The 18,310-nt window shown below is 45.1% G+C and overlaps 1 protein-coding gene across 1 annotated transcript in view; it reads left to right on the top strand.

Moving 5' to 3' along the window:
* LOC307237541 (choline transporter-like protein 5-A) overlaps window positions 1-18,310 on the top strand; it is a gene marked incomplete at its 5' end in the record, with an annotated part of 127,842 nt that overhangs the window by 41,881 nt on the left and 67,651 nt on the right. Inside the window, one exon of the mRNA XM_080010275.1 lies at window positions 7,685-7,733. Coding sequence (XP_079866401.1) covers window positions 7,685-7,733 — 49 coding nt within the window. The remainder of the gene's footprint in view (window positions 1-7,684; window positions 7,734-18,310) is intronic.

Below are 18,310 nucleotides of genomic sequence, written 5' to 3'. Positions count from 1 at the left end.
CCTTACTTTTTTCTGGCTTCGACAGTTGCTTGAACTGTTTTTCGAATTTTGGAATGTGTTTGGCTCGGCTAGCGCTAGTTAGCCTATTAGCTAAGCATATTGCTAACTATGTCGGCATCAATGCCTACCTCCACTGACTGTGGGAACTGTTTGCGACTGGTTGACAGAGTCAGCACTCTAGAGAAGTCGGTCCTCAAAGACATCCACAGCCTGCGTGAGGACATAAAGAAAAAGGATTAATTGTTTGTGTGTCTGTCCTCCATCGCTAGCTCCCAGGCTAAGCACAACTCCTGCTCCATGACCTTGGCTGTGATCAGACCGGACTAAGACTCCACTCTCCCATGGCCCGAATCCATTCTCACTGCGGGTGAGTTGGGTCCACCTGACACCATGCCGGCTGTGATAGAGAAGCCATTGCCCAAGTCCTGGACCTTCTTCACCCCAGAGCCTTGGACCCTGGCGGCGAGCCGTGACCGGCGTTGTCTGGGCTCCTTGGGCCGCTCTATGTCGGAGACTCTCTGGCTGGAGAACAGATTCCAAGCCCTGGAGCACACAGTCGATGTCAGGGATATGCGGGAATTCACCCCTTTGGGGGGGGGGCTCACAGTCCACCGTGGCATCGAGGGCACCGAGACGCTCTCTACCTCCACCAGCCTCGTCTCCACTGCCGCCAGACTATCCATCGTCTGCCTGGCCTCTGCTCCCGAGCCAGTTGGTGGCTCCTCCTCCGCCGTGGACCCCGCTGTTTTCAACGCTGCAGAGCGCTGCCTTGGCTCCCACAGCGGAGTCTCCGCCTGTCGGGGCCACTCCGGGGCCACTGTTTGGACCGCCCCCCTGTGCCACCTCCGGGAGGATGGTGCACTCCTGGTCTCAGCTGCCGCTGCTGTCCCTCGGAAATCCTCGACTGCCGAAACCTCCATCCATGCTCATTGTCGGCTCCTCCATGGTTCGACACATCACCCTGCCTGCAGCTAGAACCCGGGTGACCCGTCCAGGATATATACTCCAAAATCCCACAGCTGAAGAATTAAAACCCGTCTGACTCCACTGTTCTCATCCACGTCGGAACCAATGATCTCAGGAACAAACAGTCTGAGACACTTAAAGAGGACTTTACAAAGCTTACTGATAGTCTTCTACAGTCTGACCGCCGTCCATCGTATCCATCCCGCTGCCGTGTCCCAGCTTTTTTTGCTAAAAAATTCACGTGTCCTTCAGCTACACATGTAGCTCAAGGGATACTGCTGCTCTCTCAACATACCGTTTGTGGACCACTATGGCACCTTCTTAAACCGTCCAAACGTCTTCAGACATAATGGAGTACATCCAAACTTTTACGGATCAGGTCTCCTCACCATGAACATGGAACTTACATTAGAATTCTCTGTTCACTACTGATGTTTGGTGAGTCCAATCCACTCTACTGACATTAATGACTGTCACTGTGCTTTCAAAATTCCTATAATTATAAACCATAGACCAAAATCACGTAACTTCCCTGTAACATACAGGGATCTAAACAATTTACTACCGGTTCGGACTCTTAACTATCAGTCCCCCGCAAAGCCATGCATCCAGAACAATAAAAATGGCTTTATTAAACGTCAGGTCACTAACTGCCATAACCTGGATTTCTCTCTACTGACTGAGACCTGGCTGGACAGAAATGGCACAGTTGCACTCATTGAGACAGCACCTCCTAATTTCAAATTCATCCAAACAACTAGAGCTGATAAGATAGGCGGTGGAATAGCTGCTGTCTTCTCTGATATCTATACCTGCAAGGAAATCCTCCTTGGAGAATTCACGTCTTTTGAACACCTTGCTATATCTATAAACTGCAGTGCCCCAATTTTAATCATCACTTTCTATCAGCCACCAAAATCCATTGCAGCTCATCTCAGTTCTCTGTCTCTGGAGAGCAAGAATGAAGCCAGAAATCTGGGTGTAATCATGGGCGGCGATCAAAATTTAAAGAGCCATATCAATCACATCACAAAATCAGCCTTCTACCATCTAAAAAACATTTCATTCATAACGAGTAGATTGGACTACTGTAATGGCCTATTCACCAGCCTCCTGAAATCAGCTGTGAAGCGGCTACAGTTAATCCAAATTGCGGCTGCACGCACTCATTGGGACAAAAATGTTTGACCACATCACACCTGTTCTTAGATCTCTACATTGGCTCCCTGTTAAAACTAGGATTGATTTTAAGATTCTGCTAGTTGTTTATAAAGCTATCAATGGCCTTGCACCTCAGCATATATAAAATAATACTAATTATACACAAACCAGCAAGAACTCTCAGGTCTACAGGCAGTGGTCTTTTAACTATCCCTCGTACCAACTCTAAAGCAGGGGAGGCTGCCTTCTGTATCTATGCCCAAAGTAGATGGAATACCCTGCCTGAGGACCTGAGAGAGGCCCCCACACTCAACAGATGGGGAGTTTCCCGCCTCCTCAGTCCGTATTGTGACATCCTAGCATTGGGATGATAGTATGACATCAGAACACAGGCACATTAGATGGTCAGACAGAGACACACGCAGTCAATCAGGTCAGGTCTCAAACCAATACTAACATCTCTTCCATCAGGCTCGTCATTATCCTTGAGAAAACTCAATCTGTGAGTTCATTCATGTTATTGGTGTATGCATACAGTGTAGGAGCTATGACAGCGTATTAACAGGTTATTTACATCTGCATAGACACTGATCCTTAATCTGCATATTTCTGTACTGTTCCACAGTTTTACACCGCTTTCATTAAAGATACCAAAAGGGAGCTGTCTCAGGGTACTTATGGTAGAGTGTTTTGCTCGCTGTATAGTTATGTACGGCTACGTGGTGAGGGCAGAAGAACCCTAATTTATCCCTTGCATGTTACATGCACTTGATCCAAACTCTCCTTTCGTAGTTCCACGGCCCAGATATGATTTTCATATATGGAGATCAAATAGCCTCAATTTCAAGTTTTGTTTTTTTAATTTAATTTGTCAGTGCATAATATAAGAGTAAGTGTACAGTAGGAGCCACTCGAAGAGGGCTGTCCCAGCCGGCTGACAGCCGAATGGCAACCAGCTTCCAGCCAATTGATAACAATGCAAGCATCATGACCAGTAATGGGATTCTTAGTCTCGGAGCCAACTCAACTTTACATAATAAGTAAAATAAGGGCTTAGTAGTGATTAAAATAAAAGAGTATTTAAAAACAGAATTTAAAGAGTGTTGACTCAACGCTTTATTCATTCTCAAATCATCAAATACTGCTGCAATAACTCTGTCCTGTGGACGACCTGTAGGATGTCAAGTTCACAGTTTGTATGTGTGCGAAGTGCCCACTGGTGAGTGTACAGGTCTTATCCCAATTGGTTCTGGTGTATAAGGTCGGTATTATGTTGTGGCGCCTCCAAGAAGCAGAATGGGCCCCGAAGCCACCGCCGAGTCCTGCAGCCGCATAGACACCCCACGGCTGCAGGGAAGCCCTGTAGCCAAAGACGACACCTGGGCCCCCAGAGAAGCTGGAAGTCCGCGGAGCAACCCACACGCCCGGCCCTGGTTAGCATAACCCAGTCCCAGGGAGCACGAGGAGACCCCGCACCCATGAGGCGCACAGATGCAACTCACCCCCATGTGCAGGCACAAGACGCAGTCGCAGGTGCAGAACTCCGGCTGCGGGCACCAGGCATGGACCGCAGGTCCAGAGCCATGCCCCCTGCCAGGCCCCACGCTGACAGACTGGCACCCCACCTGAACCGCTTAACCTGCAGGCGAGCTGGCGATACATCTACAATAAAAAAAACAAAAAAACACTGATTCATTCACAGCTTTATATGGTAAAAATATGTTCCGTTCCAAAACATGCATATTTTTTATTAAACAAATGCAAGATTATCCCATAGACGCGAGCTGCTTTACATTTTGAACCACTTCTCCCCCTGTGGACAGATACATCATTGCAACTGCCTTTCCACAAATGCAGCCTGGGGACGCTCCCAGGTGCTGGCGCTTAGATTACGTCATCGAGGGGGATATCATTACTGGCAAGATCCGAGCAAGGACCCAGGAGTGACGCTTCATGGGTCAGCCATGTTCCAATCACGGATCTTCCTGGGCCCTGTCTTGTTCCAGCTGCCCTCTCCAAGTGGCTCCTACTGTAATGTTAGCACAACCAAGTGACTCAAACAAATGTAAAAATTTAATATGCAAATTTAATAAATATTTACAAAAATTATCAAAAGTAAGCAAAAAATATAACGACATTCAAAATTTTACCATGATCTGTGTCAATTAGATAGACACTTTATTCATCCCTAGAGGGAAATTAGAGAATGGAGAAAATACAGTCAATTCAGTAAACCAAAGTTAACTAGACAATGGAAACATTTTGAAAATATACAGTTAAAAGTTAACAATAAAATATATACAATTTATACAATATAATATACAATAAACCCAAGGATAAACGATAGTCAAAATTTGAAAAGTAACGAATAACCATACAAATGACCTAAAAAATAATCGAGAATAATTTGGTCGCATACAATAAACATGTGTATAAAATAAATTAACAAATTAATTAATACAATTTAAAAAACATACACTTTGATACATTTCCATGGACAATAAACCTAAAAGAAAATGTACAATTACTAATGAAATAAAATTAACAATGATATAGAGAAATAAACTTAACCTGAAATTTCCTTTCTAAAAATGAATCTTTGCATGAAAGAAACATCGATACCAAGCGTTTCCTTTAACCAGCAATTTAAATATATATATATTTTTTTTCTTTATATTTTTTCCTGAAATGTAATGTCTATCTGCTGAAATAGGGGGAAAACTGCTGTGCAGGATGGGAACTACTACCTCACTGTTTCATACATACAGTCAAACTATCATTACTGCTCTGCTATAATGGCAGAACCAAGGCAAAGCATTGTTGGAAATGATTGCACTGTACTAAACTGTAATGAAGTATAATGTGAATTGTGTGATGCATAACTCTTGGTATTAGAGAGAAAACTGAGAGAACTTATTAAAATATTGGTTGTCAACATTCATTACTGTTCAAAGCGCAGCCTCACTGAACGCTTGACCGTTGAGAAATGTACCTCTCTGCTGCAGCTTTTTGCTGTGCTTAAATGCAGTCATTCATACAGGGGCAAACGTTTAACCTGACAAAAACATGTTAAATCTTCTTTTAGTAAACTGGAAGCTGGGGCAGGAAAAGAAAGTTATTATTATTATTATTATTATTGTTATTATTATCTCCTGGCAGCTTGCTTTATATTGTCGCCAGAGACAGTTCCCATAGGAGGCGGTATCACATGGCAGGTGCCAGCGTTCAAAGCGGTCAAAGTCATTTTGATGGGGTCTTTTAATTAGGGAAATGAATACCGTTTGCGCATCCCCTTATTCAATTGCTTTAATTCACAGTAGGTTTTGTGGATCTGACAGTATGCACTGTTTGCCATCATTGTGCCATTTATGTCATAAACTGATGTGTTCTGAAACCTTGACACCTGCATTCGTCACAGCTTAAAGCTGATATGTTGCTTTCGCAACATACTGTAGAACGTGATACATTTTCACAACATTCCCCCCCATCCCATCATCCCAATGGCGTGGCTTTAAGCGATGTTGAATCGCAACTTTAGGAGCTTTGAGTACACCATGGTAAGAGCTTTACTGCCACATGATTGCATCCTGGGACACTTTACAACTAAAACTACACAATTGCATTTAATTTATTCAGTTCGGTTGCAGTTTAGTGTTATGAGTTCTTGGGCATCATTAGCGCTCAGCGTTGCACGCTTTGAGATTAAAAAAGACCATTTTCCTATATTTAATAAACATCTAATTTGACCTGGGTCAGGATTGAATTGTGTTTCGGTCTGGATCGGTGCCAAGGTCCGGACTTTGAGTAGCTCTGTGCTGGAGTTCAATGCAGCAGGTTTCAGCGCCACATTTACGGAATTCAACTCCCTGCTGGTGGACACTGAAATTGTTTCCTGAAAATCAAAGAGAAAACATTAATGAAGAATGAAATGAAGACATGAAAAAGAAATGTTAAAAAGAAAAAGAAAATAATAATAATTTCAATGCTAAAGTCCATTTTAATATGGTTTCATGATTTCATTAAACATTTTTTTTTTGTTTCACCTGACGTCACAAATAGTTTGGTTTTGTCCAACGACACTGTCACACAAGCATTTCTTCTAATACTAGCAGAAATTCCATTGCGATATTTCTTATCAAATTTGAAGTAAAGCCACTTTGGCTTTGCATAGAGTTCAACTTTGGTCAACACCATTAAAGCTACATTGCATGATTTTCTTTCGATCGTGAGTGACAATGAAACGATTGAGCAGTGCACATTTAACGACTGACATTTGCAGATTTTCAGTCTCTTCTGCACTCACACATAACAACTGCCATCATTGAGGAGCACAAATCCAAAGACAGAACAGATGGACGCAGTTTTGTGGTACTCCAGCATTCTCAAGGATGTATTTTCTCTGGAGATTCTCGCGCACTGGCACTAATTCGCTGGCTGTTGAAAATTACAGTTGCGATGTGAAGCTTTGACCCACACATCCAAAGATTTAAAAAGGACTAGCCCCGATAAAATCCAACATCGTGACCTGGCCGATTGAGATCGTATTGAAAGAGATGTCACTCACACACATATATCGATGAAAGCTACAGTACGATTACGCAGAGCGACTACCCCAGATGACCACGACTCTGCCCAATCTCAAATCGTTTCCAAATCGGCCTTGAAAATCATGTAACGTGGCCTTCGCTTAATGTAGTGCAGCAAGCTGTCATTTTAGTTGTGTCAAATGATTGTATTTCGAACGATTCCACTTTGCCTGAATATAAATTGCCACACAAAAGAGCGGCTAGCGGTTAGACATGAGGCTAGGAATAAATGGTGTAATTAATTTGTTTGTGTGCTACTGTTTCAGTTGGGGAACACCAAATGGCCCACTTCACAAGGCCTTGTGAAGGAATCTCACCCTACCAAAAATATCACTTTGACACGTGTTTTTTGACTTCTAAATGAGTCATGGAAGCAGAGGAGCATAATAGTGTGTGTTTTCTTGTACAAGTACTCCTCGCTTAACGTCCTACCTGTATAACGACCGTTCGGACTTGCGTAAGGGCTGCGTAAAATACTGCAGTGTGCACGCTGCATGCACGGCGTCTCAGCGTCAAGCATCTCATCGCACCTCACCCTTTATATAGTCTATACACTTGATACACTATAAACACTATATACAGTATATATACACTATAGACAATATATATACTTTATACACTATATATACACTATATACACTATATTTACTATATACACTATATATACTATATACACTGTATGCATCTCATCTCATCACCCTTCTCAGTCTCGTTCCTACAGTCTGTCAGTATTCACTACACCGGTGTTTGCAATGGCCAAACAAATTTTTCTCACCGTAAAATAACATAGGTCCTCGCTTATCGACCAATTCCCTTAACGACCTGGTCCGAGGAAGGGAACTCGGTCGTTAAGGGAGGAGTACCTGTATTATTATTATTCATATTATTATTTATATTATTATTATTATTTTATTTTTCACTTTGGTCTGAATCTGCTGCTTATTTAGGTCTTGTTTTCCCTTTTTTTTCAGGAGAGCCACGGAAATTTGACCCCTCCTTTCGAGGACCTGTTGGCAGAAGGTGATCCCACGCTTTCTTTGGGTTCTTATTTAAATATATATATATATATATTTTTTTTTTAAAGTAGAGGTATTTGAGAAGGATGAGGGGATGGAAAGGGTTGAAATTAGACTTTTTCATATGGGCAAAATGCCATTTCTTTCTTCATAATTTCCAAATCAAGATACCAGATCAGGAGAGAGAAATGGTGATGGGCAAGGAAAGAGACGGATGAAAAGAGCAAGATAAATGTCCCAATTTTCCTGTCTTTCTATCTGCGGCACACCCACACACACACACACCCACACACACACACACACACACTCACAGACAAATTTTTATTTCCATATCCGTCTCCATCCGTCTTTATCTCTACCTCTGCATGAAGTGAAATCAATGTCTATTAGACACCCAGGTAACTGCAGCCCTTCTGGCGATAAAACATCTCACACACCCATCCACACACCCACCCACACACACAACACACACACACACACACACACACACACACACACACACACACACACATACACACACACACACACACACACACACACACACACACACACACACACACACACACACAGACACCCACACCCACACCCACACACACCCACACCCACACACACAGCCACTTAGTGCCCCACTAACCCAGACAGGCAAGTGCTCACACTTTCCAAACGTCTGAGCACAGTCTTTCTCTCTCTCTCTCTCTCTCTCTCTCTCTTTCTCTCTCTCTCTCTCTCTCTCTCTCTCTCTCTCTCTCTCTCTCTCTCTCTCTCTCTCTCTTTCTCTCTCTCTCTCTCTCTCTCTCTCTCTCTCTCTTTCTCTCTCTCTCTCTCTCTCTCTCTCTCTCTCTCTCTCTCTCTCTCTCTCTCTCTCTCTCAGCCACTTGTTCACACACACACACACACACACACACACACACACACACACACACACGTACAACTCGCACAGGCTATAAATAAGATATAGACAGGCGCTCTGAAATCCTTAATTGCATCTCCCTGTGTCTCTGACAAGGAAAGGAAAAGCAGGAAGTGGAGGAGAGGAGGGTAGTTTCTTTTTTTTTTGCGATGGATGGCATAATGAAAAAGAAGGGCGGGAAATGATTTCTCATGAAGAGACGCTGAGAGGTTATAGAGAGAGAGAGCGAAAGAAAGAGAGAGGGACAAAAAAAGATTCAAGAAAGAAAGTTAGATGGATGAAAATGAGATGAAGGGAAACAGAGTGAGAGATGTCAACCGTGGGGGGGGGGGGGGGTCTTAAGTCAGAAAGCTGAAAAGATGTAATTATAGATCTTAATGGAGTGTGTGTGTGTACAGGGGGGGTTAGTGCGTTCTCATCCAATTTTCTTTGTTTGTGGATGCACGTGTGCTCACTGCATGTGTGTATTTAAGCTGTCAGACAGTATTTGTTTTTTTTCTTCAAACCTGGCTGTGGCGAATAATTACGGAGACAATTAAAATCTGTTTCCAAGCTCTCAGTTTGGTCAGTTTTGAAAAAAAAAATATATATACACATATACAGTATGTATACATATATATGATGTAAGATGGCAGCGCATGCACAACGCGATTCTCAACGTCTCTCCAGATTCTGCAAATTAGCAGTTGTATACCTACTAGTTTTAAGTTTGTTCAGTCGGAACAGCTTTGCAAACCTATTGTACACATGTCAAGCACTTTTGGTCATTGGATTACACAATTTAGATAATTTTGTCAGTGATCATCAGGACACCGGAGGCTACCAACCCGGCCGGAAGAGGTTGCAGGTGGTGTCGAGAGTTGAATAAAGGCGAGGGAAGAAAGGAGGGCTAATGGCTAAGCTAAGGCTAACTCCTCGTCGGCTATCTCTACCGAGCATTTTCCTCGCCAAGGTACGGTCTCTGAACAAAATGGATGAACTGCGTCTGCAGATCACCACTCATAAAAGGATTATGGATTGCAACGTCATGATTTTCACAGAAACGTGGCCTTACAGCAGTGTCCCCGATAGCGCTATCGAGCTTCCGGAGCGCTACATTGTCAGGGCGGACAGAACAGCTGATTACTCCGGTGAGCCCAGAGGAGGGGGAGTGTGCATTTATATTAACAAAGCTTGCTGAAGGGACAATGGCATCATCAAGAGTCACTGCTCTGCTAAACTTGAATATCTTGTGGTTAAGTGTAGACCATTATATTTGCCCAGACAGCTTACATCTGTTGTCATGACTGCAGCATACATCCCCCCAGATGCTAATGTTACGCTTGCAATGAAAGACCTGCATGCTGCCATTAGCAAACAACCGACTACACACCCAGAGGCAGCCTTTATTGTTGCAGGCGATTTCAACCACTCCAACCTGAAGACTGTACTCCCCAAATAACACGAATATGTCTCCTGCCCCACTAGAGGGGACAAGATCCTTAACCATGTTTACACAAACATGGCTGGAGCTTAGAAAGCCATTCCCATCCCCCACCCAGGACAGTCTGACCACCTCTCACTGTTCCTACTCCCCAGGCACACACCACTCATCCAATGTGTGAAACCCTCAGTCAGAACAGCTAAAGTATGGCCAGAGGGGCCAGACTCTGTCCTACCACACCGGTTCCAACACCGATTGGAGCATGTTTGCTACTCAGCCCACCCTGAGTCCTATGCCACCTCCGTTCTGGACTCCATCAATACTAATATCAACAGTGTCACCACCCTCAAACCGATCACAACATTCCCCAACCAGAAGCCGTGGATGAACAGAGAGGTCTGCATACTGCTGACATCGCCTTCAGATCAGGTGACACGCAGGCCTACTGTTCAGCCAGGGCTAACCTGAAAAGGGGCATCAAGAGAGCCAAGCACAGTCGCAAGCTAAGGAGGGATCACAAGGATCAAGGATCACTTTAACAACTCTGACCCCCGACACATGTTGAAGGGCATCCAGGCCATCGCCAACACCACGCCCCAACCAGCGGCGTCTCCCTCCCTGATGAGCTCAACAAACTTCTACGCTTGCTTCAACAAGGACAACCAGGAGGCAGCCATCAAGGCTGTGCTCCCTCCAGACCACCAGCTCCTCACACTCTCCCCACCGAGGTACGTGCTGCACTGAGCAAGATCAATGCACATAAGGCTGCTGGCCCTGATGGTATCCATGGACGTGTGCTCAGGGCCTGCGCTGGGAAACTGACTGAGGTCCCGACTGATATCTTCAACCTGTCACTGGCCCAAGCAGCTGTCCTGATGTGCTTCAGATCTACCATCATCATGCCGGTACCAAAAAACAGCTCTGCAGCGAGCCTAAATGACTTCCGCCCTTTTTCACTCATCCCCACCATCATGAAGTGCTTCGAGAGGCTGGCACTGGCTCACCTCAAATCCTGCCTACCTCAAACTGTAGCCCCTACCATTTGCCTATCGCCATTACAGGTGCACGGAGGACCGTCTCCATGGCACGACACTCCACCCACTCCTACCTGGACAACAACAACAATTACGTGAGTATGCTGTTCATCAACTTCAGCTCAGCATTCAACACCATCACCCCCTCCAGACTGGTCACCAAACTAGGTGACCTCAACATCAACCCCTCCCTCTGCAACTGGATACTGGACTTCTTAACCAACAGACCCCAGCATGTTAAATTAGGTGACCTCACCTGCTCAACCCTTAGCCTGAACACCGACATCTCACAGGGCTGTGTAATGAGTCTTTTCGTCTATTCCCTCTTCACCCACGACTGCACTCCTGTACATGCCTGTTTGCAGATAACACAACGGTGGTTGGCCTCATATACAACAAGGATGAGACGGCCTACAGGGAGGAGGACCAGCATCTGGCAACGTGGTGTGCCGATAGCAACCTGGCCCTAAACATCTTGAAGACCAAGGAGCTCATAGTGGACTTTAGGAAGATGAATGGTGGCTCACACACCCCCATCCATATGAACGGGATGGAGGTAGAGCGTGTCACCAGCTTCAGGTTCCTGGGTGGCCACATCTCCGAGGACCTCTCTTGGGCAATCAACACCTCAACCCTGGTCAAGAAGGCTCACCAGTGTCTCTTCTTCCTAAGGAGACTGAGCAAAACCCACCTGTCTCCACAGATCCTGATAAACTGCTACTGCTGCACCATCGAGTGCATCCTCACCAACTGCCTCTCAGTCTGGTACAGCAACTGTACTGCTGTGGACCAGAAAGCACTGCACAGGGTGGTGAAAACTGCCCAACGCATCACCTGCATTCCACTACCCGCGATTGAGGCTCTCCAACACAAGCGGTGTCTGCGGAGGGCGCGCAACATTGCCAAAGACACCTCTCACCCCAGCCACAGGCTGTTTGCCCCCCCCCCCCCCCCCCCCCCGGGAGGCGCTACGGGAACCTCCGTTCCAGAACCAGCAGGTTCAGGAACAGCTTCTTCCCCTCAGCTGTCATCCTGCTCAACTATACAACATGGTGACAGCCAGTCACAGGGGGTAATTCAGGTATGGGAGATACCTGGATTACACCCGCACCCCCCACCCCCCTCGGATTACCCACCCACCCCCCTACACACACAACTTCACTCCAGTGACTGAACTCTTGCACATTGTACCTTAACCTTACATACTACTATTTATTGTTTTTCTGTTCATATTTATTTAACCGGCTATACTAATGTAAATCTGTTAGTACTGTATATATTGTAGCCAATTCATACCCACTCTGTTAATAGTTAAGTCTCACTCTGTTAAGACTATCCTTAGTTTAAGACTATCCCTAGTCTTGTTATGTTGTTGTGTCTATTGTTATCTTTTTGCACTTTCATGTCATATGTTTGTGTTACAAATATTACTTGCACATTTGGAGTATGGGGAAACGCAATTTTGATCCTCTGTGTAATTACGTGTTGCATGGTACGATTGACAATAAAGTACACTTTGAACTTTGAACTTTGAACTAATACTGCTTATACCTTTATTAATGTATATGCTTTAGTGCATCCATGTCCATTCTGTAAATACTTCTCACCATTCTGTTAATACTGCTCATACTATATATATTTTACTGCGTTAACATTTATTTTGTCAATACTGTTAATTATGTTCATACTGTACATATTAAGTATATCCATGCCCACTACTGTTAAGTCTATTTATATACTACAGGTATATCCTCCACTTAATGACCTACCTGTTTAACAACCGTTTAGACCTACGACCAGCTCTCTGACCAGCCTATATTGTGCGCTGCGTACAATACCGCAGTCTGCGCGATGCATGCGCGTGGTCTCAGCGTCATGCATGTCATTGCACATCACCATTTTCAGTCTACACTACACTAGTATTCGCAATCGCCAAGCCCCCTTACCATGAAATAACGCAGGTCCTTGCATATCGACCAATTCGCTTAACAACCTGGTCCTAGGAATTCATATACCTAGATTTTATACATACGCTGCACTTTACTGCTTCTTTTGCACTTCTGGTTAGATGCTAAACTGCATTTCATTGTCTCAGTACTTGTACTTTGTGCAATGTTAATAAAGTTGAATCTAATCTTCGAATTTATATATAGTATATTCACCGATCACCCACTACATTAAAACCACTGACGTAGCTTGCGGAGCTAGTTCTGTCAGACTCGACGGCACCACACGCTTCCACCCCGGCTGGGTCGGCCTATTTAAGCAGCCAATCCCTCTTGCCCTACCTGCTTTGCTGCCTGCTTTGTTTGCTGCGTTGCTGTGCTCCCTCCAGCACCCGCACATTCACCTGTTCTGCTCTTCTAGCCAAATCGATTCAAGCGTATCACTCCAGTATTTAGATGGCACAGTGGCTCAGTGATAGCACTGTTGCCTCACAGTAAAAACGTCCTGGGTTCGGACCCTGGCCATCCCAGGTCCTTTCTGTGTGGAGTTTGCATGTTCTTCCATGTTCCTCCTACTATCAAAAGACACATATGTTAGGGGTTAATACTCCTGTTGGTGCCCCTGACGCAAAAGAATTGGAGTTGGCTGCCCACTGCTACTAGGGGTGTATAGGATGGGTCAATGCAGAGGAATAAGTTTCCATGTATGCGAGGGCTGAGAAATTATCGATCGTGCAAAATCGATTATTATTTTAAATAGCTAAAAGCAGTTTACTAAGCCCTGTTGCTCCCAGGGCTTGCGCTTCATCGATTTATATAAAAAAAAAACCAAGAAAGAAAACCGGCACAACCAAAATTCTATTCTTATTTTTGTTTATAAATCAATAATCATATGAAATAAATCCTGAAATAAATAAACAAGGCAATAAATATAAATATCCGATAGACCGGGTGGAGGTGGGTGGAGGTGTGCCCGACGCAATTACCCTAACCACCCTTTTACCGTTGGCTCACTTTATGCAGAATGACATCATCGAACCTTCGGATCAGTTTAAGAATGTAAAGACCTGTCTCAGTAGAGACTGGACATGTTTAAGTTTCTCGTCTTTGCAGCGGAGTGCCACAGTTCGAATTGGACCATTTTTCAGAATGTTATTTTTTCTTCCCGAAAACACACAATTGTTTTAGATATTATTCAGTAATAAACAACACAATAATATGTCGACACATGACCCCATGCAGGAACAGTTCCAGAACATTGCTGGGAAAGACAGCATGTGTGAAAGAGGCTACCAGTAGCTACAAGTCCTTTCTGAACTGCTCACATGTGCTACTTAGTGGTTGTGGGTGTACACTACAGCTAGTGTTTTTCTTATTGCAAAATAAATCTCAGCACCCCTCTCAGTGCAATGCAATGAAATATGTATTTCTACTGCACAAAGTTATAATTTACATGTATACAATGTTTATAAATAATATATAAATATAATTTATTAAAGTTTTTTATTTAAACAATATTACAATAATTATTTTATTTACACAAACGCAAGTGACTGACCGATTGATGAAGGGTCTTCATTCTCTGTTGAATAGACCCATTTAGGGTCCCAGAATAACCTCTTCATGAAAGGTATAAATCACCTTTCAAAATTAACTATATATGTAACTTGCAGCCTGATGAAGCAGCAGTCAGCCCTCAACTGTGGCGCCAATGCATTGGATTACACTTTTTAACGATCGACAGTCTTTACGGTGTTGGAGAAGTATCTATGATATTTCTGGACCACCAATGATCAAGACACATCAAACAAGTGTTTAATTAAATTGTACGTTTTTATTTTTTCAAATGTTACACAAAATGTTAGCATCTTTTTTTATGCAGCTATACAGAGTAGGTGCATACGTATTTTATTTCCTGTACAATGATATTATTTCATATTATAGTCGATGATATTGTGTGGGACTGAACATACCTTGGTAGATAAAAGTGTGCCGCGCACAATATGTAAATGTCTCCCAGCACAACAGCGCCTTACAGTGCTCCAGACCTGCCCTCCTTCTAACGGGTTAGATTCTTAGCATGCAGGGCATTGCAACTAAACAGGTTTCTAAAAATACTCAGGCTTGTCGAGGAGATTCGCCCAGCTGCTAGCTGTCTACGTCCCGAAGCCTCCGCTGTTTCAGCTTCGGCTATACCTCATAAGTGACCTACAATAGAATACAACTCAAAAGCCAATTCAGTAGGCTCTTCTCTAATCGAGTGCAAGTAAGTGTGGTTGCTGGGAATTTATTTAGAGGTAAGTATACTTTTGCTAGCCTGGGTACCAGGTGAATCTGCGAACTGTCGCATTCGTACTTTCACCACCATTGTTGTTGTTTTTTTTTATTTGGTTTGATTGTTTGGATTGTTCTTACTGTGATGTTATTATTTCAGAATCAGAATTAGAATCGTCTTTATTGCCAAGTTAGTTTACAAGTACAAGGAATTTGTCTTGGTTTTCGGTGCCTCACAAGCAATAAACATAAATAAGAAAGTAAAATGCAAGTACTGGAGGTCAAGGATGTGAGGGTCTGGAGCTGCCCGGCATGGCGGAAGCCTATTGCGGGCTGCTCGGCGCCCTTGGTTGATCACTGTGGGTTGGGTGCCACCAGGTATGGGAGGTGGGCGTGCTAGTGCGTGGTCGAGTCCGGGGTGGGGTCTGTGTGGACGCTTGCTGCATCGATCTGATCAGTACATCTCCCAGTACCAAAACTCATACTCAGTACATACACCACACATTATGCCTAGGGCTTGCGGGATGGGTGGGGTGCGAGCTATGTGGGTGGGGATGTGGCGGGCGGCTGCCATCTTGCCATCTTGCCTGTCACACTCCTGTCCCAGGGTGCTTCTCATCCGTCCTGAAATTGTAATCCTACTCATTTTAGCTTAGAACACATACACGCGCACACCAATCCTACTCTGAACAACACTCCACCAGACCAGGGTCTGTGGGTAGGAGGGGTGCGAGTGATTCGGGTTCGACTTGCCTGATCGACTCGCACCCCCACACCCCGCAATTTTAACTGCAATTGCCAACAGCACACATTGAGCACTGGGGTTTTCCGGGCTGGCAGGTTGCTGGCGGGTCGTGTCAGGGCATGGTTGGCTGGGCTGTGGCCGGGTGGGCCCCCCGCGGGCTGGGCTGGAGTCCTGGCAGCTTGCGCCAGGTGATTTCCGGGGCCACTGGAGGGGCTGCTTGCTGTTGTGGGTGTGGGTTGGGGTGTGGGGGGAGGGTGTGATTCTCTGTGGCAGGTGCCGGGGGTGGTGGAGGGCCCGGGGGTGGGGGAGCCCGGGGGTGGGGGAGCTAACATCCGGGTGCCCCGCGCTGAGCACACTGCTACGTAGATGGGCACTTGGCGTTCACACCTGGGTGGGGCGTCTGGTCTGCTGTGGTGGGGTGGGCCTCGCCCTTGCGCGGGGCGTGGGTGGGCATGGGAGTCCCACCAGCTTGCCTACGGGGCGGGCGGGTTGGGTGGGGTGTCTGCGCGGCACTTTGGATCCGGGCCTGCGGTCCGTTCCTGGCACCCACGGCCCGGGTTCTGTGCTGCGGCTGCGTCTTGTGCCTGCACTTGGGGGTGGGTTGTATGTGTCCCAGGGCGGGGTGCTTGGCGCTTTCCTGCAGCTGACGGGTGCAGGAGCTTGGGGGGGCTTCGGGGCCCTTTACGCTGCTTGGAGGCACCACGACATAATACTGACCTTATACACCATAACCAATTGGGATAAGTCATGTACACTCACCGGTGGACACACACAGACACACAGATACACACACACAGATACAGGCAGTCCCATCACACACACACACCCACACCACCACACCTGCTTCGAGTACACCCCAGCACCCCCCTGGTTGCATTCCTCTCCTTTCCTCCCTCATTTACTGCCATAATTATGACGGGAAGAGGCCACATGCCCAATTGTAGTTCTAGTTTTCCTGGACGTAATCAATTGTTTTCAATATATGTTGTCATCCAATGTTTATGTTTTCGTGAAAATGTTGTTATGGTGGATGGGATGACTTGAGCAGCCACTCGTTGGTTGGACAATTGAGGGGCAGGTTTAGAAACCTCCTCCACACAGTTAGTTGGGCTATTAGAAATTTTTCCTAGGACATATTGTGTGTTATCACCGGGTGCGTTGCATTACATTTCACTGCATATATGTATGAAAGTATGTATATGTAAGTGACGAATAAGAATCTTGAATCTTGAATCACACACGCACTTAGGATAGGAGCCCTGTCATGACATGTTCCATCTGCTCCCGGCTAATTCCACCTAGCCTCATCTCTACAATAAACTGGTGTTAACAACCCCCCGTTGTCTTTGTCTCTGTGCCGGAGGTCCCTGAAATGACACTTGGGTGGCTTGTTTTGGAGAAACTGCCACACTGGCACCTTAACAGGGTCATCAGCATGGGGAATGAAGCTTTGCGCTCAGGCTAAGCACATCTCCTGCTCCATGATCTCGGCTGTGATCTGACCGGACTTTGACACCACTGTCCCTTGGCCTGGATCCTGGGGCGCTGTTGGCACCGTGCTCCGGCAGGTTATCTTCCAAATAGGAGCCTATCTGTGTGGAGTTTGCATGCTCTCCCCGTGCTCACATGGGGGTTTCCTCCAACTCACGTCAGTAAGGACCCCCCTCAAAAACTGGCACACATCAACGTCTGACGGCGGTGGATAAAAATAAGTATTTTGCTGCTCTGTTCATCGACCTAGCAAAAGCCTTTGATACAGTTGATCATTCCCTGCTCTTACAAAAACTGCTTAGTATTGGTTATGACACAAATGTTTTTAGATGGTACCAAAACAACCTCTTTGATAGACAGCAGTGTGTGAAAATTGGTTATGTTTAATCTGCATTTTTAGCCATAACAAAGTTATCCCTTAGGGTTCGATTTTAGGACGGGTCCTTTTTGCAATTTATATCAATGATATCGTCAGGTCTTTGTCATTGGCAGGGCTACCTGTAGTGCCCATCTGTACACAGATGACACTATCTAATATTGTTGGGCTGACTCCATACAATTGGCTATTTACAATCTGCAACTTTCTATTAATGTTCTTCAAGAGGCACTTATTGATCTCAAACTTGTATTAGATGCTGAAAAATTGAAATATATGCTATTCACAAGAACTAAGGAAATAGATTATGACAAACTTAATATTAGCACTTAAGTTGGCTATTGAAAGAGTCCCACACTATAGATACTTAGGCATCTGGATT

Source organism: Zeus faber (assembly GCF_960531495.2).
Source record: "Zeus faber genome assembly, chromosome: 12".
Taxonomy (NCBI): Eukaryota; Metazoa; Chordata; class Actinopteri; order Zeiformes; family Zeidae; genus Zeus; species Zeus faber.
This window is presented reverse-complemented; position numbering and strand designations above follow the sequence as displayed.